The sequence below is a fragment of the Pelodiscus sinensis genome, chromosome 4, assembly GCF_052426305.1.
Source record: "Pelodiscus sinensis isolate ZL-2025 chromosome 4, ASM5242630v1, whole genome shotgun sequence".
NCBI classification, from domain to species: Eukaryota; Metazoa; Chordata; order Testudines; family Trionychidae; genus Pelodiscus; species Pelodiscus sinensis.
Genome location: NC_143055.1, coordinates 19,240,638 through 19,264,200, shown reverse-complemented (window position 1 = coordinate 19,264,200; position 23,563 = coordinate 19,240,638). Strand labels below are relative to the sequence as shown.

Genomic DNA, 23,563 nt, shown 5'->3' with positions numbered 1-23,563 from the left:
TCCCCTTTTGCACTCTTTCACTGCTTCCTGGCCCTGCTTTATCGCATTACATAAAACTGAAAAAAGCACAAATGTGCAATGCAGCAGCTCATGAAAATACCTCACAAAAAGCATCTGGTAAGCTTAGAAATCCAAGAAAAGTAGGCACAGTAACAGATACATGTAAGTGTGGACTAATTCTCCAGAAGCAGGATCTTTATAGATCTGCATGCTAGTCTTAACAGAAGGAAATAGTCATCCAAGGACATTCCCAAAAACATACAGGATCAAATCCTTACTCAGACCAAATTTCTTTGAAAGTATTACCTTGAGTCAGAACTGTGGGGTGGAGTTTCATGCAGACTGCTATAATTAGAAATGGAGCAAGATGAAGAGATCATTCTGTAGGCACTCATTAGAGCTTTTTTAATTATAAGATATAGTATTTGATTTTGAACATATTTATGACATTTTATTCCAAATAAAGGAATCATATGCAATCTCAAAAATATTATGGTTCTTAGATTGTGTATCATTTTTTAAAGTGCACAGAGATATCAGGAACAGCAGCAGTAGAAACATACTCACCAGTTATCTTAAACTTGATCCACAAGGAAAGTATTTTGAGTTTGAGTGGTTAGTTCATTATCTGTGCTTATTTAGGTCCCAATTTAGCAAGGATTTGCAAAAACTTCTTTTATAATCTAAATAGTTAAAGTAAATGCTGGCTAATTTCATCCTATTAATTAGCCATAGCTGATTTGTTGTAGGTATAGAGATTTGAAGGAAAGGGTTCTGGTTTTACAAATCAGCTCAGAGAGAGTAGGAATTCAGACTTGGCCCTGGTGGTACAATGCCAGATCTATGAACATGGGGAAGTAAAGAAGCATATTGGAACTGACATGCACTTTATCCTGAGGAAATATTGACATTGCATGGCCCAGGCATGTTTTATCATATAAAACTGTAGCAAATGAAATAGCATATTTTTATAGAGACTGAAATCTCACCATAAGTTAACTGCCACAGAAGCAAACGTTTAAATAAACAAGCAGTCCATTCCAGAAACTCTGGGGGCCCATCTTGGGGGTAAACTCTAATCTTATGCAATCTTTATAATGAATTGTAGGTTAAAGTTTGAGCAGAGGCTTTTCATAATGTGCTTAGTTTTGAAGTATGATGTATCTTGGTCTTTCTGCATTTTTATATTTGTTTAGTGATCTAGTTTATTGAAATGAAAACAGAATCCATTCTAAATGGAAGTGCTTACATCAGAGTCATGTTACTAGGAAGACTAGACTACGCACACACATAAAGATTTGCAAGATCAACCTCTAGGACTGAAAACACTAGCTCTCTCCTTAGCATGTATTAAGAATTGGAAAGTTTCAGTGTTGCTGTAATGTAGTTTTTATAGCCCAAATTCTACCGTCTTTAAGCAGGCAAAATTCATGCTAAGAAATCCAGAAAACGGGTTAAGATTTTCCTGTAAAATTTAATAGATTTAACAATTAGTTTAGTAACTATATAACTTTTTTTAATTGGTAAACTCACCTTACAACAACAAAAAAACAGTCTTGTAGCACTTTAAAGACTAACAAGATAGTTTATTAGGTGATGACCTTTCATAGGGCAGACCCACTTCTTCAGATCATACCACAACAACACTGAACCTCTTCAACTTGCCACTGCTTTCCAGTTGGAAAGCTGATTCTGAGGCCATTTCTACACTATAAATTTATGTTGACCTAACTTACATCTATATATGCCAGTGTGTTTATTAATTTGCTTGTGTAGTGTGTGCACACTTAGCTCCTTATTTTGGTGGTGCCATCCTCACCAGGAGCATTTGTATTCATTGAATTGTCAGTGTGGGGCATTGTGGGACAGCTCCTGAAAGCCAGTAACTGCAACTGATGTAAGCAACATGGTGTCTACACTGGCTTTGTGTCAACATAATTACATTGACTGTAACTCTGTGGCACTCAGGTAAGTGGGGTTACTAAATCACCATAAAGAAGCACTTACATCAGTGGGATTCAAATTTAAGTGAAGACAATTCCACAGCTGGGTTGATGCCAGGCAGCTTACAGGGAACTAGCCCTGAGCTGTGGACTAGACCTTAGTCCTACTTTGAATTCTGAGAGTTGTAGCCATGTTAGTCTGTCATTTTAAAAACAAGTAGTCCTGTGACACTCATATATATATTATCATTAGCTTTCATGAGCAAAACCCACTTTGTCTGATTAGATGAGCTTGAGTGGAGAAAAAAAGGAGGACCCTCAAAATAAGAAGGGAGAAGGAGAAAAAAAAAGTACCTCTCAATTGTAGTCTCGGTGCCAATAACGCTAACTGAGTGGGCTGGCAGAGTCTCATACTTAACTTTAGATGTCAACCAACTTTCCTTACATTCAACGTTACATTGATATTTTTACTACTCATTGCTTTTGAATTTGGAAACTATCAAGATAGTAGCTTCCTGTTTGATTGCTAATTGTAGTTTGAATACAGTCACATTTTAAAATGATCTACTTTCCAACGTAATGAGACACTGGAAATGCTTATAGTATTTTGGAATTTTCAAAGTTATTCCATCCTTTATTTATATTAGTGAAACCATCTTTTATATTTATAAGCTTATGTTGCTGTCCTTTGAATTCTTCCCAGTTTATTTATGTTTCTAGTACTGAAGTCTTTAGGACTAAATTAAGCATTTTAGGTGTGTCTTATTACAATTTGTAAACAAGGATTACCACCCACAATTCCATTTTGTGCTGCCTCTCCAACATAAAGTCCAAGATAACGTATAGTATATCATATTTCAAAATCTTATCTAATTTGTTATCCATATTAACTCACGCAATTGAATATCTGGTTTGGATTATCATAAGATATATCTTGTACTTGTTATAGCTGATCCTCATTTTGTTATTTCTGTCCTATTTTTCCAAACTTTCCTTTGTATGACCTCTTGTCCTCACTATTTACAACACCTCAAAGTTTGGTGTAATCCACAAATGAAATAGCATGTTCCTTATATTCAGTCACTTACGCATAATAGTCTTTTCCACCAACTTCTGGATCACACTAACTGAGTCTATGTCTAGACTACATTCCTCTTCCGAAAGAGGAATGTAAATGAAGCAAATCGAAAGTGCAAAATAAGCACGGATTTAAATGTCCCGCTCTTCATTTGCATATTCACGTCTGAGTGCTTTTTTGAAAAAGGGTTTTTCGAAAGTGAAAGCGCAGTCTAGATGGGGTTCTTTCGAAAAAAAAACCTCTTTTCTGATAAAGTGCTCAGACGTGAATATGCATATGAAGTGCGGGATATTTAAATCTGCACTTCATTTGCACTTTTGATTTTCTTCATTTACATTCCTCTTTCACAAGAGGAATGTAGTTTAGACATGCCCTGGGTTGCAAAGAGATTGGGGATTTCCTTGCTCTTTTAATTCTTTCAATGTTTCCCCTTTAATTCCCATTCTTCCCACATTGGTAGCAACTGAAAAAAAAAGTCACGTTGGCACACTTTTCTTTACCTACAACAAAATCCTATCATCAAGACTGTCTTCACAATAGAAGAGAATGCAGATTAGAGCGGGAGAGTTACAAAGCGTGAAAGCTTATGCTGTGGCTTCATTAGGAATAGAAGGTGTGCTCTTAACTTACACTAGTTAATTTAGGTAAAACCTTGGTGAAGTCACAGCAGTTTGTACTTTTCACATGAATCAGCAGGTTGAGTTAAAGACTATAGACAAGACTCTACAGTATCTGGTATTAGAGACCTCCAAAGACAGCCTGTCACCTTAGGCAAAGCTTTAGTCTGCTGTCCCCCATTTCATACCCCCATTATAAGTTCACAGCAGACTTTTAACACCTCCCACACTGCTGCCACCCCCAAAATTCATACAGCTACACTAGAAGCTGACAGGGCAGACCTCAACCTGGGAATGCAGAGGCCAGTAGCGATGAAACAGGAGATACCTGGGAGTCATGGCCCACCCACTTTTTATGGGCTGTAAGAGTGAGCATTTGGAGGTGGAGGAAGGGAGTAAAGAAGAATGAGCTGAGAGTGAGGTCTTCGGTAGGGATGTGAAGGACTAGTCGACTATCGGATATGTTTATTGGATAGTCAACAGTATAGTCGACTAGTTGCTATCAGATGGAAGCAGCGGGGTGGGGGAGAGAGAAGGAGTACTTGAAAGCGGCAGTGCTGGTTGAAGCCTGGGGCTGGACCCCGCGCTTCCCGTGGTATGGCTGCTTTGAAACGCTACGTGCAGCCTGGGGTGTCCCCAGGCTGCACGCAGCACGTGGAGCCTGGGATCAGCTGGGTACCCCCTCCAACCCTTTGCTCCGTGTGGTGCTGCTGCTTTGAAACACAATGGGCAGTCTAGTGTCATGCTCTTCACAGCATTTCAAAGAGGCAGCACTATGTAAAGCCCGGGATCTGCAGGGGAGACAATGCAAAATGCATTGAGTATTCAATTAGTTATTTAGTCAATATTTAGCATCCTTAGTCTTGGGAAGGAAGAGGTGACACAGTAGCTGGGCCTCAGGGAAAAGAGACAGTGCAAAGGCAGGCGTTTGGGGGGAATGGCAACGTGATGATGGGGATCTCAGGGGAATGGGCAGTGAGGACTGAGCCTCAGAGGCAGGGCCTGATTAAGACCTTTAGAGGCCCTAAGCACTGAAAAGATTATGGTGCCTCCCCATATGTAATTCAAAATAAAAACAATACTATACCGTAAAATCTCTTTTTTTTTTTTTGGTGCCCCTACTTTGCTGGTGCCCGAAGCACGTGCTTAGTCTGCCTACTGGGTAATCCAGCCCTGCTCAGAGGGCAGCACAGTGCAGGGGCTGAGCCTCAGAGGGCAGTGTGGTGCACGGGCTGGGCCTTGGGGAGGGGCAACATGGCACAGGGGTGAGGTGGAGTGGGGAGACAGGACCATGGTTCAGGTGCCTGTGAGCCTTCCCACATTTAGGGGGCTTCTGCCACTCTGGGCAGTGGCCGTTGTGTCCTGATGAACACACTCTTATCAGATGGAAACAGTCCTACAACTCAGCATAACTGGCAAATCCTGTCCTCAATTCTACCTATGTGCAAGAGAACGGACGAAAAATATAATGTCCTCTCTGAGGATTCAGAATTCTTGTTTTCTTATTCCTCTCTTCTTTGGTTGTCAAGGTGGTTAATACAGCACCACACCAAATCTACATCCTATGAAAGGATCACAGGCTCCTCAATATGCTTGGTAGAAAAATCATATTTGTCAATTACTTTACCGTTCAGAATTGCCAGCTGCCATCTGTTAATGTCAAAGTAAAACTATACCTATTATGCCAAGCTGAATTCCTTTATAGAACATCTACCAGCAGAACACAAAGTAATTCCACGCAATTATTGCAAAAGGCTAACTCCTCAACCGAACATCTACATGGGCTTCTCTCAATACTTCTGATACTGCTACTCATTAGATTTCTACTGAAAAAGTTATGAGCAGGACCAGGGGCGGCCCGTGAGCCTAGGCAAACTAGGCAGTTGCCTAGGGCCCTGCTGGCCTGGGTGCCCAATGATGACGTCACAGGGTGCTGGGGCGCCCTGTGATGACATCATGGCCATTGACAGCCGTGCAGGCGAGGGCGCCAATCTCGCCTCTGCCTAAGGCTCCAGCTGCTGCAGCCGGCCTCGGGCCACTCCTGAGCAGGACCTTCTGGCTTCAACTCTCATGATTTCCAAAGGAGGTCCAGAATACAGTTGAAGCCTTTCATTTTGATGTCACTGAACTGGCTGCTGACAGCACAGGTGAATCTCTGCACTTGTTAAAGGGCACCTGGCCATTCTATATTTTCTGGGGCTCTACGCATCTATCCAAAAGAGAAAGTTTACTAGATCCAAAATAGTACAGAAATCCTGGTCCAACTAATTGTCAAGATTGCACAAGTCATATGAACTTCAAGCATGAAGAGAGATTCCAGATGAGAAGCCACCCATCTTTCCTCCTTGACCTCACAACTTCAAACATGTTCTACTGGTGTAATCTCAAACACATTCCATGGACAACTTCATTTTGCTGTCAGACATATTGGACTACATTCTAGAACTAAAAAACTTGGGGCTGTTGCTGAGTTATTAGCATCCACCTGAAAGTTGTCATGAGTTTCCATTCTTCGTTAGAAGGTTATTCTGTATTTGTGCACCCAACAATGATGAGATTCCTCAGAGGGTTTGGAAAGCCTTTTCCACTCGTCAAACATCCTACTTCAGCTTGGGACTCAATCAGGTGTTTAAACATTTTACAAGATCTCTATTTGACCTGATGGCTACCTGCTCATTCCTCTATTTATCAACGACAACAGCATTTCTGGTAACCATTATGTCAGCTCAACAAGTTTGGGAAACAGTGGCCCTTATGACATACTCCCCACTTTCATAATATTTTTTTAAAGACAAGATTAATTATGATAACACCCAAGTTTTTACAAAAAATATCTTCTGAGTTTAGAGGTGCTGGTACAGGGTACAGAAGGAACATGCCTCCACTTTTTACCAGCCATAAAGGCACCTGAGTGGGAGCAGGGAGGAGCAAGTAGGGAGGTAGGATTTTGGGGGGAACAGGTAGTGCAGGAAGGAAAGGGCAGCAAGAGGGCAGGGCCTCAGGAGTAAAGTGCAAAGGCTCAGCGAGGAGGGACTTCAGAGCAAGAGGGCAGTGGGAGCAATGGTTCAAGCCCTTATGTCCATCGTCATTGTCCATAGCTTGAACCACAGTAATGGTACCTGAGACAGCTGACAGTACTATGAATCTCAAATGTCCTGAGGGGAATCCTGATAGCGACCAAGTGATCTTTTTTTGGTATTGAGTTTGAAGAGGTAGATCTCTTTATGCTGCCTTGCTCCCTTGTTGGTACTAGTGGTCTATCCCTAACTTTTAACAGAGCCTTCGGTACCTGAGGAAAGAGCAGCTTTGTGGATACCAGGTCAGAGACCAATGGGAGTCAAAGTAGCTGGAGTCACCAGCAACTTCAAATTTTCTGTGGTAGGTTTCCTACCAGGAGTACTCGCAGTAGGATGTTTAGAAGTTTTATGAGAAGAATCTTAGGTCTTACTCTTAGATGCCCTTGAGGTGTGAAGCTTGGAGATGATACAGGAAGCTGATTTATGTACAGTAAAACTCCAGTAGTCCAGCATCCAATTGTACGGCACTCCCGATAGTCTGGCATCAAAATGGCAAGAGCCTAGTGAATGAGCTTTGGCAAAAAATTAGTCACAAGGTAGCAGCAGCAGCTGAATCCAGTGAAACCGGTTGGGACTGAGTCAATCTGTCACTAGCATTGTGTGATGACGGACAGTGCTTGTGCTACAATAAAAAGGGTTAAAAGCACTTTATATACAATATATACTCTCTCTCTATATATATATATATATAAAACCAGCTTATAGTACCTCCTGATAGTCCGGCATATCCGATAATCCTGCACCACCTAGGTCCCAAAGGTTCCGGATTATCGGAAGTCCACTGTATATGGCTGTATGGTAGAGGTGGGGAAGTATCTCTCAGTCTGAATCATAGGTCAAGTGTGGTGAGCTCTACATCATGAGTTGAAATTTGATCTCCCTATTTTTCTGGCTCTAGAATTTAATGCCAAACAGAAGTTGCACTTTTGGAAAATATGAGATTCTGCAAGGCAACAGAAGCACTGGGTGTGTCTGTCTCTCACTGGGATTGCCTCCTGGCATGAAGATAACGTTTGAAACTGGGAGAACCAGGCACACCCTCCCTGTAAACTCCCATGGGGGAAAAAAACTATTTATAAAAAGTTGGGGAGGAGGGTTTTTTAAAATGCCACTGCTATAACTATTACTAAGTACCAGCTACTATTAAGAACATGTATAATTAACTACTAAAAGGACACAATTGAGGTAAAATTCAATGTGAAAAACTGCTAAGGCCCTGTCTCAGGATGAAGCAGGAACTAAAGGCAGTTTTCCCATACAAGTGCTATGTAGCAACAGCACACGGCACAAGATTAAGTAACACAGGTGGGATCAAACAGATACTGCTATAAGAAATCCAAATGAAATGTGGGAGGGAGAAAAGTGCCCCTGGAATGAAGCACTGACAACGTTGAAGAAGAACGTTGAAGAAGAACTTTCAATTACCTTGATTTTTTGTTCCCATAATTTCTCATTGTTCCTGATTGAGATATTCTCAATGGTATTGAATAGTTTTTCTTGGACAAAATGGATTAATCATCAAACCCATTGTAAAGCTGTATATTGGTCAAATGCTTGGTATACAATATCTACTAGTTATAGAAAGTCTTCTCTGGTCTTACATGTTGGCAATACTTGTATAGCTGGCTGTGCCAATAAAGTATTTTTAAACATTACTTTTCCAATGAAGCCCAAGCTCATTCCTGGAATTCTTTGAGGCCACTGAATAATGCACTTCTGTTTCCATATAACAACTAACTTACTTCCTGTATATCCCTTTTCAAAGGGTGAGACTCTTATTACGGAAAAACTTAAAAAACAACATGGTCTTGCAGCAACTTAAGAGACTAACAAAAAATGTAGGTAATATCATGAGTGTTCCTGGGCACAATCCACTTCAGATTGGCAGCATTAACCCTTGCAAACAACGAGTACTGTGGCATCTTAAAGAGGAACAGATTTACATGGACAGCTGCATCTGATGAAGTGGTTTTTGCCCAGGAAAGCTTATGCCCAAACAAATCTGTTCCTCTTTACGGTGCCACAGGATTCCTCGTTGCTTTTCTGGATACAGACCACCCTGGCTACCCTCTGACACTGACACTTCTGTCGCTACAACTCGCTCTCTCCAGCGTTCATGGGGCCGCCTGGTGACACTGGCCACCCACTCCGGCGGGGGCAGGGCCCCCACGCGGCGGGTGCGTGGGAAAGGACACTCCAGGGGCCTGGCCCAGGCTGCACACAGTGAGGGGTGCGAGAGGCGGGCGCGTTACCAGCGCGGGAAGGCAGGAGCGGGGCAGCCCCTCAGACCCCGCGCGCGGCCCCTCCCCCCCAGCTCACCGCGCCGGCGCAGACTCGCCCCGCCCGCCAGGCCGGCGCCGAAGCGAGGGGAAGGGAACCGCCGCCGGACCGGGGGGGAGCCGCCTAGCGCCCGCTGCGGGGAAGCCCCGCCGGAAATTCCCGGGGGCAGCTCCGGCTGGGACACCGCGGGCCTTACGCAAGGCCGGGCTGCCCCCTCCCGCAGCAGCCAGCGCCTGGCGGGGCTCGCCCCCCCCTCCCTGCGGAGCCCCGCGCGGCTTCCCCGCCCTCCTCCTCGCCCCTCTCGGGGCGCTGCGGCCCCGCCCGCCCCTGGCCGGCTGCCTGGCGGATAAGAGGCGTCGGGGGCCGCGGCCGGCTAGCGCCGCCAGAAGCGTGGCTGAAGGGAGCGGGCCCCGCAGCGCTTTGCCTGGCTCCCCGGGGATTTCTATGCAGCTGGCGGGGTTGTTGGTTCCCCTGCCGGAGGAAGAGAAGGCGCCCGGGGGCGACCCGCGCGCTCCGTCCCCCGCCATGTGCTCCGTGAACGAGGAGGGCAGCACGGACCCGTTGGTAGCCCGGTGCAGGCAGCTGGAGGAGACCGTGGAGCAGCTGCACCGGGAGAACAAGAGTCTCAAGAGCAAAGTTCCTCGCTACAACGCGCTCTGCAGCCTCTACCACGAATCCGGGCAGCAGCTGAAGCACCTTGAACTGCAGCTCTCGGCCAAGGAGGCGATGATCGGGGAGCTGAAGGCGAGCTTGGCCAAGTACCAGGCTGCCCAACTGGGACCAGCTCAGGAAAAGGAACCGCTGGGGGGGAAGTTAGTTGAGCCTGCTAAGTCGCTGGTGGAAAGTCTAATAGATCAGCTTGGCCAAATGCAGCAGCAGCTTAAAGAGAGCGAGAGAGTTTCAGCACAAAAAGTGGAAACGCTGAGCCAGGTAAAAACACGAATGTACCAAAATAACATTTGTATTTAGAGATAAGTGGACCTTCCCCGGTAGGCTCTCGCAAAGAAAAGGCTGAACTTTGTCTTCAAAATGTTGCATACTTGTGAACCAGAACAGTTTTAGCCCCAGTTAATGTGAAAAGGTTATTTTGAGTGAAGGATAGAATTTTCAGCCAGGAGTGCCTAAAGTTGGAATGTCATCGTGAGTATAGTATAAAATACTTCAGTTCAGATTCATTTATTTAGGGCCCTAATTTTGGATACTCTACATTGAAAATTTGGTTTAGATGATTTATCCAAGGTCTTATAGCAAGCTGGTGAAGGGGCTTGGATTAGACCCCAGAAGTAGTTTGCCAAATCGGTGACCACTGAGTAACCTGCCTTCTTCAAATACTTTACAAAACAACACCATTAATATAACCAATCTGTGATCATGATGCACTTCAGGATACTAACTGAATTGTGGGAACATGTAGTGTTAAGCAAAAAGGAGTTGCCAGATATGTCTGATATAGCTAATGCGGTATTTTACATTGAAATCGAATTAGTACTTTCCATGCTCCTGTAATGAGATGTACAGTTTGCACTTTAACTACTGTACATGGTTATGTAATTTGGCTAGTTTGCATAAGAAGATTATTGGAAAAGATGAGCTAAAATCAACTTGAAATATCTTATTGAAAGCAATTTCAATTCCATAAATCCAGTGTCATCGATTCTTGATTAAAAGGCATTTAAATGGGGGTTTAGTTCTTCCCTTTTCCCCCCTTGTTTGTCTGCTTCTTAAACTGTTTATCACTCTAGCTGTACTCCAGACCTAGCATTTCATTTTTAAGAGTTGCAACTAGCTGGCAATTCCTTGAAAGGAAGAGGGAGGAATTTAAGTTTTCCTCCTTTCTGGTTAAAGAGCTCTTTCTAATCCTCTAGAAGAAGCATTTTTACTCTTAATCAATTTGGATTTTTGTTTTTAAATCTGTCTCTGTAATGAAGGAGTAGTATGGTTGCATGAACCAGAAAATATTGAAAACTGAAACTAGTAGTCTTGTGACAAGTAATCTTTTTACTGGCAATTTTAGAATGTTTCCCAAATGTTAATCTTAGACATGTTTAGGCTTTAAGATCTAATGATCTTATTGTTATATAGTGTGTGACTTGGGATGTGTCTAGGTCTTTACACCCCCCTGCATGATGGTGTCTTGTATTTTTGAAGCAGGGTTATGAAAGTCTTATACAACATTAGCCAACAAAACATAGCTAGAAATAGACCTTTTCTTTAAATGAATTTAAGCCTGTTGAATCATTTTAAAACATTCAGTATCTATATTGGCTTTGATATAGTTGTGGGCTTGTTCTGACTCCCAAATACAGTATTATTCTTTCCCTTTCGTACCCAAAGGCACCAACTGTACACTAAATACATGTTAGTATTTCATTTTCTAAATTACTGCTGTTAACATTTAAAATGACAGGTTTTCTGCTGCAGCATGAAAACTGTACTAATAAATATAAACTTTAAGATTAGAAAGAAACATTTTAAACCTAGTCTTAATTGCAATTTATTACAAGGATCTCCAGAGGTAACACATTACACTGTTGCACAGCTAAAAGCCAAGATTATGCCCCTACATGGGTTTTTCTTCCGGAGCTAGGAAACTTAGTTTATGCTCTACTTCTGTTGTATTCGTCCATTGGAGGCCCATGGTTTAATCTTCTGAGGAACTAGCAGGGATATTGCATCATGCCTGTCCACCTCCATTCCGCCATCTCCAAAAAATGAGACAGATTTTGCAAAATGTACTGTGGCTTTGTCTCTACAACCTTCAGTCTGTTCTAGGATTCAGAGCAACTCATGAGTGTGTCTGTACAGTGTGTGGGAGTAAACCTCCCAGTCTTGGTCCACAGGCGTATATCAGGGGTTGTGCTAGTGCTTTAAAAAGAGCTGCACAGAAAGCATTTTCAAGTTGTGGGCTTGAACTGGAGCTTTGGCTCTGAAGCCCACCTCCTTCCTTAGGCTTCAGAGGCTCAGCTACAACTTCAAAGATATTTAAAAGCAGGTTAGATAGATGTCTATCAGGGATGGTTTTGACAAGGTCTACTCAACACGTGGGCCGCGTGCAGCCAGTGGTATGGTTTTTGGGTTTATGCGAGGCTCAACACGTGGCCTGTCTGTGGGATCCTTTGAACATAGCCTCCACAACGGCAAGTTAATGTAATGGTCTTCTGCTGATATGTGTTTTAGAAGTTAAATTCCTGGACTGTAATTGCTCATTAAAAGTGCTGTCATATGGGTGGAAATTGGGTAAATATTGCATTTTATTAATATCAGCAGAACTGACCTAAAGGGGGTCTCTGTGTTGTGTAGTTTTGCCTTAAGTTTTTCACATGGACAGCCATGAATACAAAGATATTTGCATATATACATTTGCATGTTTATGCAACCATACTTAAATTATGGCCCTCTGCATGCACTGTGAGTATTATTGTGGCCAGCAGGGCTTTCATAGTTGAGTAGCCCTGGTCTAGATGGTACTGGGCCCTGCTGAGAGGGCAGAGGACTGGACTCCATGAACTCTCAAGGTCCATTCCAGTTCTAGTGTTCTATTATTCCTTGATTCAAAGTGCTAATGTTTGTATAGCTGTCTTTTTAGAGCACTAACCTGAACCTCCTTGGCCCAACTCTGGGCTAGGAGGCTCATTCCTGCTGCCTGCTCCAAAATGCTGTGTAGACATACCAGCTGTTTCTGGGGAAGATACCTTTCATAGGCTTTCTTTACAGTTGTTGTCTTTCGACCTCTCTCACCCCATGCAGTTTAAGTAGGATCATAGGAAGTTAGTGCTCACTGAATCAGTGTTAATGTACTCCAGATTTCATTTACAATTTGAGTATAGGATGATGCCAGAGATTGGCTGTCCTTTGAACTCCCAACAAATTCCTATCCCTTCAAACCAGTCAGATGGCCTATGTGCCAAGGGAGATGATAAAGCTTTATTGCTATAAGAAGTGGTACAAGCATTGCCAAAGTTAAGAAATTTCAGGTCCCCTCCTGTGTGTCAGGCAGATATAACCTACCCCCAAGATAGAGAAACAAACTCCAAAGAGAATGTGTAGCTGTTGGCTTCTGATTGAATTACTATATGTAGAGTAGTGATAGAAATGTAGCCGTGTTAGTCTGGGGTAGTTGAAGCAAAATGCAGGACAATGTAGCACTTTAAAGACTAACAAGATGGTTTATTAGATGATGAGCTTTCGTGGGCCAGACCCACTTCCTCAGATCAAATAGTGGAAGAAAGTAGTCACAACCATATATACCAAAGGATACAATTTAAAAAAATGAACAAATATGAAAAGGACAAATCACATTGCAGAACAGAAGGAGGATGCGGGGGGGTGGGAAGGGGGAGGAAGGAAGGTAAGTGTCTGTGAATTGCTGATATTAAAGGTAGGGAGAGTGGGATGTTTGTGAGTTAATGGTATTACAGGTGATAATTGGGTGTCACTATCATTGCTGTTTCTGAGGATCAGACATAGTATTTATGCTGAGACTTATGGCCCTTAATAGCTTAAAGAAATTATTTTCTACCACCTTATAACTTGGGACACTGGAGTAAGAGCCAAAAATCTTTTGTTGCACCCTGAAAGTGCTCAGCGCACAAGCTGTTTATATTGCCTGAATCAGAAGCTTAAGTTACGGTGCATAAAATTTCATCCTTGTACAGTGTTTAGTGTAAACAGTGGAGATACTTGTATGAGGGACCGAGGAAACAGTAGTAATACTAATCTTAATGCTTGTTTTCGCTGGAAACAGTAGTAATACTAATCCTAATGCTTGTTTTCACTAGAAATCCAATTGCATTTAGAAAAGTATCAGAACTGTACTCTCTTCAGAACACTGGAAATTGTTACAACTTTCCAACATGCAGTAGTGTGTGTTTGAGGAAATGGGATAACTGTCCCAATTAAGTATTTGCCTTGTTTTTTTTTTTTTTTAAAGTCTATAGTGATTGTTCTGAAATGTCAAGTGAGAGGTTGGAAACAGTATGCAGTTGATAGTATATTGTCAAATCCATTTCTGCATAACTATTTTCTGACCTAGAATATGTGCATAGATTAATGAAAACTTAAAATGAGAACTGGAAAAGATTTAGACCGGGACCATGTTCAAGAAATTATGAAAGATGACCTTGAGTGGTCTTGTTTAATGCTAAACATACAGGACTAATGACATTCCTGAACAGTGGACTGAAAGAAAATTCATTTTTATAAAACTTGGCTTTGAGTTCCTTGTGTTCTCAAATACATAATCTTTATCCTAATACTTAGGAAGTGCAGAAGCTGAATGGACAACTAGAAGAAAAAGACAGAGATATACAGCAAATAATAAGCCAGCCACAGTATGAAAAAGAGAGAGAAATCTTACAACTCCAGAGAAACTTGGCAGAGAAAGAGAAAGTCCAGGCCACAAATGAAGTACTGTGTCGTTCACTCACAGATGAAACTCACCAACTTCAACGTAAATTGGCATCCACAGCAGAAATGTGTCAGCACCTGGCAAAATGTCTAGAAGAAAACAAGACAAAAGATGGAGGCAACTTAAAGGAGCCTATTCCAATCAAAAGAGCCAATCAGGTACACATACATTTTCTGTTAATGTGATTAATTTGGATGAAGATATTACATTGTAAGCAACAATTAATAGCTCTGAGTTATTTTTCACTTTCCCCAATCACTTCAGCAACACTGAAGAGGAAAAGAGGATAACGTTTTGTAAGAAGATTCTCCTTAACTGTTGGTATTTGTTTGAGAGATGGAAGCGGTTTTTGATAATTTCTATCCAAATGTCATGTACATTGCCTTCCCTCATCTCTCTCTAGTAATTAGAGCCTCTTTTGGTAGGAGTTGCTGTAAGCATCCTGTTCCAAAGCATGACTATTAAATGCTTACACACTTAATGTATTCTGCAAACCAGTGGAGGATAGAGTGGAATGCTAGAGGGTGCTAGGCTGTTGGAGGTGATGTCTCTTGGACAGGAGACAAATGAGGCCCTTGGGCTATATCTATGCAATTAGGCACCTGCAGATGGACCATGTCTACTGACTGAGGTTCATGGGGTGAAAGCTAAAGGGCTGTTTAATTGTGTGTGCTGGAGCTCTGAAATTCTTCCAGCTCACAGGATCCTAGAGCTTAAGCCCAAACATTTATTCAGTGCTGTGAGCCTGAGTCCCCTGCCACTAGTCAGCTGCAGGTGTCTAACTGCAGGGTCGATATATCCTTGGTCAGCAAAAATCAAATTGGCTAAAATATAAGATTTGAAAAGAATTTGCATTTTTTTCTGATTCCTCGAGCTTTGGTGTTTGTGACCATTGCTCTTGTTGTCAGGTTGTGGAGAAGGATTTCTCTCTTGGGGAAGGACTAAAAGACTGGCCTGGGAAACAGATTCAATTCCTTGCTCTATCAGACATTGGTGGGCTTGTGAACAAATTATTTCATTTCTGTGACTGTTTTCCATTTTAAATGAAGAAAATATCACTTCTCTGCCACAAAGCCATATTCAGGTAAAGTCCTTAGCATTTGTGAGGTACTTAGATACTATAGTGATGATAGCTAAGAAATGCATAACAAGAATCCCCACCTTGCTGATAGCCATCTGACTTCAGTTTCATTGAAAATCTTGGGAGATGGCAGTGTTACAAAATTTTAGCTTTATTTAAGAAAAATCCTACTGTTCTAGAAATGAGGAACTTATTAAAAAGATCAGGTGATTCATGACAGTATCATGAGTTGGCAACTTTTGATAAATGGGGTATTAAACCAGATTCTGACCACATTCTCTCAAAGTTTTGTTCATCACAATTCTTGCAGTTTAAAGCAGATGGAAGTAGTATTCACTTGTCCTAAGCTGCTGTTACTGTATCTTTTAAAAGAGCCACCATGTTTCAGTGATCCCTGTAGAGAGTGTAAATTTGTGAAGTGCATTGGGAGCCTTTGGGATGAAAAATGCTTTAGTAATATAAATTATTCTTGTGAATAGACAGGGTGAGTTGGATGGAAAGAAATGCAGATTGTTTAATGGGGCTTGAAGTTTGCAGCCATGTGATGTTTTACATGTATCTGAAATGTTCATCTCTAATTAGTAAGTTTTCAGTCTAACAGTTAGCTTACCTTGTATAGTGGGGACTTCCCTGTAAAAGAGAAATTCTGATGTGATTCCTAGTTCATTCTAGGGAAATTTTTTTATAAAAATGCTTTTACTCATGTACTTAGGGTTTTTTTAAAACAATGACATTTCTTAGTCAAAAGGATGTAAGTCAATCAATTTAATCGAGCTTTTATCAAGCAGCTTTATTTTTGTTGGCATATGCCTAAAATATATGCAGTAGCAGCAAGCACAGAGTGAGTTTTTTGTTGTTTTTCAGGCTTCCTTACTATAAAGCACATTACATTCCTTAGCTTTTTTGAAGCAAACAGCTGATCTTAGTGAGCTAATCTAAAAACATAATTGAATAGCATAGGAAAGAAAAATGGAGAGGATATTTGTTCTAGTTTAAAAATGAAACTGAATGTCTTCCAGTTTTTTTAATCAAAGTAACACTTTGTTTGACAGCTACAATTTTCAGAGAATAAAACTTCACTCCAAACAATCATTTGCCAACTACAGGAGGAAAATAGGAAGTTAAAACAAAAAGTGTTTCATGTAAGTACATTTTTAGCTTGTACAATAAGATTTGATATGCATTTTTCAACTACAGTAAATTTCCATTAATAAACCCTCATTTAACTTAACTCAAATGGGACCTTTATGCAAACCCTTGATAGTCACAATAAAAAAATAGTTTGTAATCTTTGTTCCCTTGGAAAATCTTCAGTACATAGCCTAGCTGCCCCATCAACACAAAGAAATTGAGTCAGTATGTAGCATGTTTAAGAACTCTGCCCTAACACATTACCATCACTCACCTCAATCCTTCTGTGAAAGCTTTTGCATGCAACACTTCATTTTAAGGTGTGTATTTTCACATTGTGACTTCCCTGGTGTTATCTTAGGTGGAAGACTTAAATACAAAATGGCAGGCATATGATGCTAGTAGAGAGGAGTATGTGAAACGGCTTCATCTTCAGCTAAAAGAACCGAAGTCTCAACCTGAACAACAGCAAGCCATTACACCACTGCAAAGAAATTCAGATCTAATGCAGAAGGAAATTTCTCGGTTGAACAAATTACTGGAAGACAAAATGAATGAATGCATTAAAGTAAAGCGAGAGCTAGAGGATGTGAAGAAGGCTAGAGCTGGAGATAGTGAACGTATGCAAATGCTGGAGCAACAGGTCATTAAATCTATTCTTTGATCAGATTTGCTTGATTTAGGAATTAAGATTCTCAGAGCTGGAAAAATAAACTCACTGAATTCTTAATTTTAAACAGCTGATTTTTCTGAGTTAGCACTCTACAAAGTGTAGAGGTGGCAACAGCACAAGTGGGTGCGCACAGAAGTTTAAGCAAAATGCAATCCTCAAGGAATTCTGTTACAGCTTTATTCTTCTCCAGTACAAAATATCAGTACTTATGTAAATTATATGATTATTAAGTGCAGACATAGTGTAGAGAAAACCCCTGCATTCGGAGCTAATTTTTCTGGAGTATTAATTCAAAATATTGGATCTGAGAATCTATAATTCCTTTACTAGATAAAATGTTTGCTAACTTGCCAGTCTCAGTAAATGGCTAAAATTTTTAATTGATTAAATTTCAGGTCCTTGTTTACAAGGATGATTTCACATCTGAAAGAGCAGATCGAGAGCGTGCACAAAGTAAAATACAGGAACTTCAGGCAGAAGTTGCTTGTCTACAACACCAACTAACCAGGAGACAGGTAAAGACATCTAGAAGGGCAAGATGTTAAATTGTCATTAATAGAAAAGCTGAAAATCAGATTCACCCAGGGAAACAAGAATAAAAACTAAAACATGCCAATAAATCATGGACTGTTTGTTCAAAATATCTTGCATTCAGAGGTGTTAGGGACTTTAACAGCTTTATCTTACGTTTCAGAATTTGTTAGAGAATTAGGAGTTGAATCTTCTCCAATTGATGCAATATGTCCAACAAATCCCTGTTTCCCTTCTGTGTTGAATCAGAACAATTGGAAATATTTCTTCTCATAGATTTATACATTGTACCAGTTCAGTACAAATAGGGAATAGGTGGAACTCGCTTTTTAATTTATTGTTGCACATGTGATACTGGATTATCCATCCCTTATTTTATGCAGGGCTTATGACTGTTTGGAACTTAATCAAAATTTAGTTCAAAATTGGATCTTTCTGATGCTGATATTTTATTTTTCTATTTCCTAGGAAACAAGAGATGCAGCTTGTCATGTTAGAGTTCACACTGGGAACCAAAATCTTATGTATGTACAGACAAATGTTGAACATTTCCTGGGCAACAGCCAAGTCTCCTCAGGCAGAAGGAGAACTGGTTCACAATCTGAACAAGCTGCTACACCCACGGACAGTCGGGGATCAGGATCAGAGAGAAGAGGACAGGGTGAACTTCAGTGCCCTCATTGCATGAGGTTCTTCAATGACGAACTCAGTGATGAATTTCTTAAACATGTTGCTGAATGTTGTCAATAAACTAACCCGAAAAGTGCAATGAAATCAAATCAACCACTACATGATACTGAGAAAATGGCACTTTGAGATGTATACTACAATATCAATTAATATTGGTTATATTTTTAATATTTATCATCCAGTTTGGATGTTTGACTGAATAAGCATAAATTTAGTGCATAGTTTCAGCATTGAATCTGAGGACAGGTTAGTGAAAGAAGTTTGCAGGTTACTAACCTACAATAAAGGGGGAAAAACAAAGTAATGCATTTGAAATGGCCACAATATTAGCAACCAGCAGGATGAAAAATATCTACCTCTTAATTCATTCCACCAGCTGCTGGACTTCACAAGAGACTTCATGATAAATCAAGCCACTTTGCAAAGAATGGAAATATACACACATTTGTTGTGTTAATTGTAACATGCAAAAACCTGCTACACGGCAGAAGTGCTGAAGTACACAGAAGTTGGTGTCAGAGCCCAGACTGACTTCCAAACAAGTGTGTGACTTTGTACTTATGGCAATCTGAATATTTATAGAAGTTAGTGACAGCATCTTAACTGGATTTGAAATCTGTATACCTTTTCAAAGAGATAGCCATATAAGGGGGGGAAAAAGAAATAGGGCAAATTTCATTGTCTAATATCTGGCATACAGTTGACTTAGAGGCATCTCATTTGGAACTAAATTGAGTCAGACATTGATACGACAGCATGAAACTAGTGATCTGTTTGAGAGTTTTTATAAGCACTTGTATTGAATGTAAGGAAAATATTTAGGGACCAGTTATTCTGATCTAAACCCCTCTGTTTGCACTAAAACATACTGCCCAGGGATTATTTATTTTGTCTGTGCTAAAGTGACTGTACATATGTGAATACAGATTGTATACAAATATTTTATAATTGTTTAAAGGTATTTTTGTAATAAAAGAGGTGGTAAAGCTGCTTTGACTTAGTAAAATATTTCAGTGAAAAATTCAATGGGGAATTAGTCTAAATGCAACTCAATTTACTTAATTTCCAGCTGGCAGTTAGTTTTAAGAGCTGCTACGTTACTTTGGAAATAAGCTGTTGTCACATGAAATAGACTCCTGATCTCTCTCAACTTTCAAACACTTATGGCTACATCTACACTGGCATGATTTTGCGCAAGAACTCTTTTGCGGAAGAGTTCTTGTGCAAAAACTCTTCCAGAAGAGAGCGTCTACACTGGCATGTGCCTTTGCGCAAGAGATGTGCTTTTCCGCAAGAGCATCCATGCCAGTGTAGACGTTCTCTTGCGCAAGAAAGCGCCGATGGCCATTTTAGCCATCGGGCTCCCACACACAAAAAATTCACGTTGCCTGTCTACCCACCCTCTTGCGCAAGAATAGTTGCGCAAGAGGGCTTATTCCTGAGCGGGAGCATCATAGTTCTTGCACAAGGAGCACTGATTTCACACATTAGAAGGTCAGTGTTCTTGTGCAAGAACTCCCTGCCAGTGTAGACAGGCAGCATGTTTTTGCACAAAGTCATGCCAATGTAGACACAGCCCTGATGTTTGTCTTTCTTGTTTAATGTCTTGATCTGACAATGCTACATGATTATTTCCCTTCATGTAACTGAACATAACAGTGCTGTAGGACAAATTGTATGTCTCTCATTTAGTCTCCAACAAACCTTTGGAGGAGAAAAAAGTGTGCAGCAATCATCAGCTCAGGAAGAGCTGAACACATGCCAGGGAATTATCAAAAGAACATGCACAAGAATTATTCTAAAACACCCACATCTGATTTTTACAATCTAGAACACAAGCTGTTTTAGAAAATCCACACTTTTAACCTTCATTACCATGGAGTTGTGGTGGAAACCCTCTAGACTGCTTTTCATGGTGGGGTTTGTCCGCTTGCACAGTTGTCGGGCCCAGCCTGACATTCTGGATCCTCCACTACAGGATCTCTCACCAAGACATGGCAGAAGAATGGTCCTGCCCGTGGGTGACTTTCTTCCAACTGATCTGCAGATAACACTAGATCTCTCAACAGGCTGTGTGACACTGGTAATAGTGAGATTTTAGGGGCTGAAACTGGCAGGGCGACACTGGATCCTTTCACTCCTATTACACAGATCCGAGAGTTATGATAAGCACCACTTCCTTGTCACCATGACAGAGAAATCATAACATGCCACAAACTTCCATGTCTTAATTATACTTATAACTCTCAGTATTGCATCTCATTCCCCAGTGCAGCCTGTGCCCTCCCCATAACATCCAAATAACTGGACGAACCCACCATTCTCTTGCAACATGTGGATGACTAGCAGCGGACTCATGTTCAACCTAGGAATGACAGGGAATTAGACCTTTTAGTAACCTCATCAACAACAAAGGGTGTCTGTCAGGCCACAAAGCAACATGATGGATGATGCCCTCACTACCAGTCCTAAAAAGCACAATCCCAGAGGCAACTCTTTGCACCATTTAGTTATTTGCAATCGTCACTAAGCTTAAAAAGCTTTTCAGTTCTCCTTTTATTTGTATGTATAAGTAACTCCCCCACCTCCTCCAATGATTTGGGAAAAGAACTTGCTTTCTAAATGGTACCAAAAAATTCAGAGTTGTCTGTAAGAAGAATAAAACTTGCTACAAGAATAGGAGTTGTGAGTCAAGAGACATCAGTTACTTATGCTTTATGGTACTTTTTTTGTGAAAAACTTCCACTTCCTGTGGTTTCTATAAATCTGTTTTTAAAAAAAAGGCAAGGGAAATTCCAAGTAACCTGCCACAGTGTTGCACTCATACCAGCAAGGGTTCTCATTTCAGAAAGGGGAAGTAACAAATCCTTCTCTGTAAAATCAACAATTTAATGTGAGAATTCAAAGTACTGGTGGAATGTGTAGAAAATTAATAGGGGTTTGGGATAGTGGTAAGGGGTCAGCCACAGCATTGCTCTTTAAGCATATTTTTCCCCTTTGTCCTTTGAAGTACTGAGGAAAATGGTAGCACTACACACTCTTTATTTTGTCCTCACACTTGCTCTGTAAAAACACTTTCAAAGTCAGGGCTCTTTTCTCCCTCTATAAACTAATTAAAATAATTTAACTAAAAACCAATAAACAACAAAAATATAATTTTATTCATAATTTTACATAAAATTAACTACTAAATACTAAATTTTAAAAAACATTAACTTAATATACCAAAATACATAAAACATAACTAATTCCAAATTGACACTCAAACCATTAAATATCCCAAATAGACATGCATAAACAATAAAGCAATTCATTATCTCATCCATTCCTAAGTTGCCTATTTTTTCTCTAACAATTATCTCTATAGCACTATTTCCTGTTGCCATGTTGCTATGATAATTTGCCTCGTCTTGTTTTTTTACATCTTTGTAATGGGTGACCTAACTACAGAGTATTAGATTAAGTAGACACTACATTGTTATCCTTCAAATCCCACCCTCTCTTTCATGATGCTTTCAAATCACTTTTAGGTAAGCTGGTGTTTATAATGGTCTCACCACTACTTTGTGCTTTCCCCCTTTTGCTTGGTGTGTCCACCTGTTGCCTTTATGTCATACTTAGACAGTAAGCTCCTTGGGCAGGAACCATCTTTTCATTACGTATGCACATTGTCTAGCACAATGAGTCTCCTTGGGGACTTTGGGCTTTATCATGACACTAATCATAAATATCATGAAAGTGACTGAAGTGCATGTGGGGTTTTGATTAGAGATCATCTGAATTGTATTTCCAGTTCTTACTAGGAAAAGGAAGATTAAGACAAGAACATGAATTATTGTATTTTTAAAACATAGATTGAATCAATACAAAAGAAAGAGGGTGGATGGCTGGTCTCTTTAAATACAACATTTTCTTCCTTGCTCCGGTAGATCAGTAGGTGTGTCCCTAGATGAAGTATGTTTGGAGAAGATTTGTTTAATGCTGGGCATACTTTACAGCAGTTCTCCAGGGGGCGATGTTCCTTGATTATTATGCTAACAAGGCTGCAGCTAGGAAGTAGATATATATGTACTGAACATGCATTCCAACAATCTTAGTGCGACAAACACAGAGAGATAATACAGAAGCACCAAAGCAGATGTCTGAAATTTGTCTGATGCTTTGCGTTTCAGTGGCTATGGAACATATCGAAGTTGGAAGTTTAGCATCAAATGCTAGAGCATATGGTCTTGTTTTATATTTGCCAGACTTTTTAACATGTAATTTATAGAAGTATTGATCTGTGGTGGCGGGGAAGGTAAGTTTTAAAAACATAACTTTCATTGTAACTATATGATATCATGACTGATTCCCCCCCACAATAAATTACTCTAAGACATTCTTATATTTAAAAAGAAACACGCCGAATTTCCAGTATTGATCTAGCTAGAGATATTCTTAGTCATGTGAGAGGATGGGGAGATCTGTTATTCTTTACAGTAGAACTAAATACAAGGTCAGTAGACAGGGACCCAGTGAAATCATGCTAATAGCACACTGATGCTGAAAGTATGTTGAAATAAGCCAGGAAAAAGTTACAGCTAGAGAACCACTCTAGCCACTTTTCTAGTGTTAACTTGAGCATTCAATTAGAAAAAAACCCCAACAACCTAAGAGAATAGCTCCCATTATGGACTAATGTCCTGTAAGCCGTTCTTAATTTTGAATCATAGAATAATAGGACTGGAAGGGACCTCAAGAGGTCATCGAGTCCAGCCCCCCGCCCTCAGGGCAGGACCAAGCTCCACCTACACCATCCCTGACAGATGTCTATCTAACCTGTTCTTAAATATCTCCAGAGAGGGAGATTCCACCACCTCCCTTGGCAATTTATTCCAATATTTGACCACCCTGACAGTTAGGAATTTTTTCCTAATGTCCAATCTAAACCTCCCCTGCTGCACTTTAAGCCCATTACTCCTTGTCCTGTCCTCAGAAACCAAGAGGAACAAATTTTCGCCTTCCTCCTTGTGACACCCTTTTAGATATTTGAAAACCGCTATCATGTCCCCCCTT

General features: G+C 40.6%; 1 protein-coding gene across 1 annotated transcript; it reads left to right on the top strand.

The window, feature by feature from the left end:
• The first annotated feature begins 9,038 nt into the window (after window positions 1–9,038).
• Window positions 9,039–19,499, top strand: TNIP2 (TNFAIP3 interacting protein 2). Its single transcript, XM_006134710.5, has 6 exons — window positions 9,039–9,925; window positions 14,255–14,560; window positions 16,536–16,625; window positions 16,976–17,257; window positions 17,683–17,802; window positions 18,287–19,499. Exons 1-6 carry the CDS (start codon window positions 9,440–9,442, stop codon window positions 18,566–18,568), a joined length of 1,566 nt encoding a protein of 521 aa, XP_006134772.4. The 5' UTR covers window positions 9,039–9,439; the 3' UTR covers window positions 18,569–19,499.
• The last annotated feature ends 4,064 nt before the right edge of the window (window positions 19,500–23,563 follow it).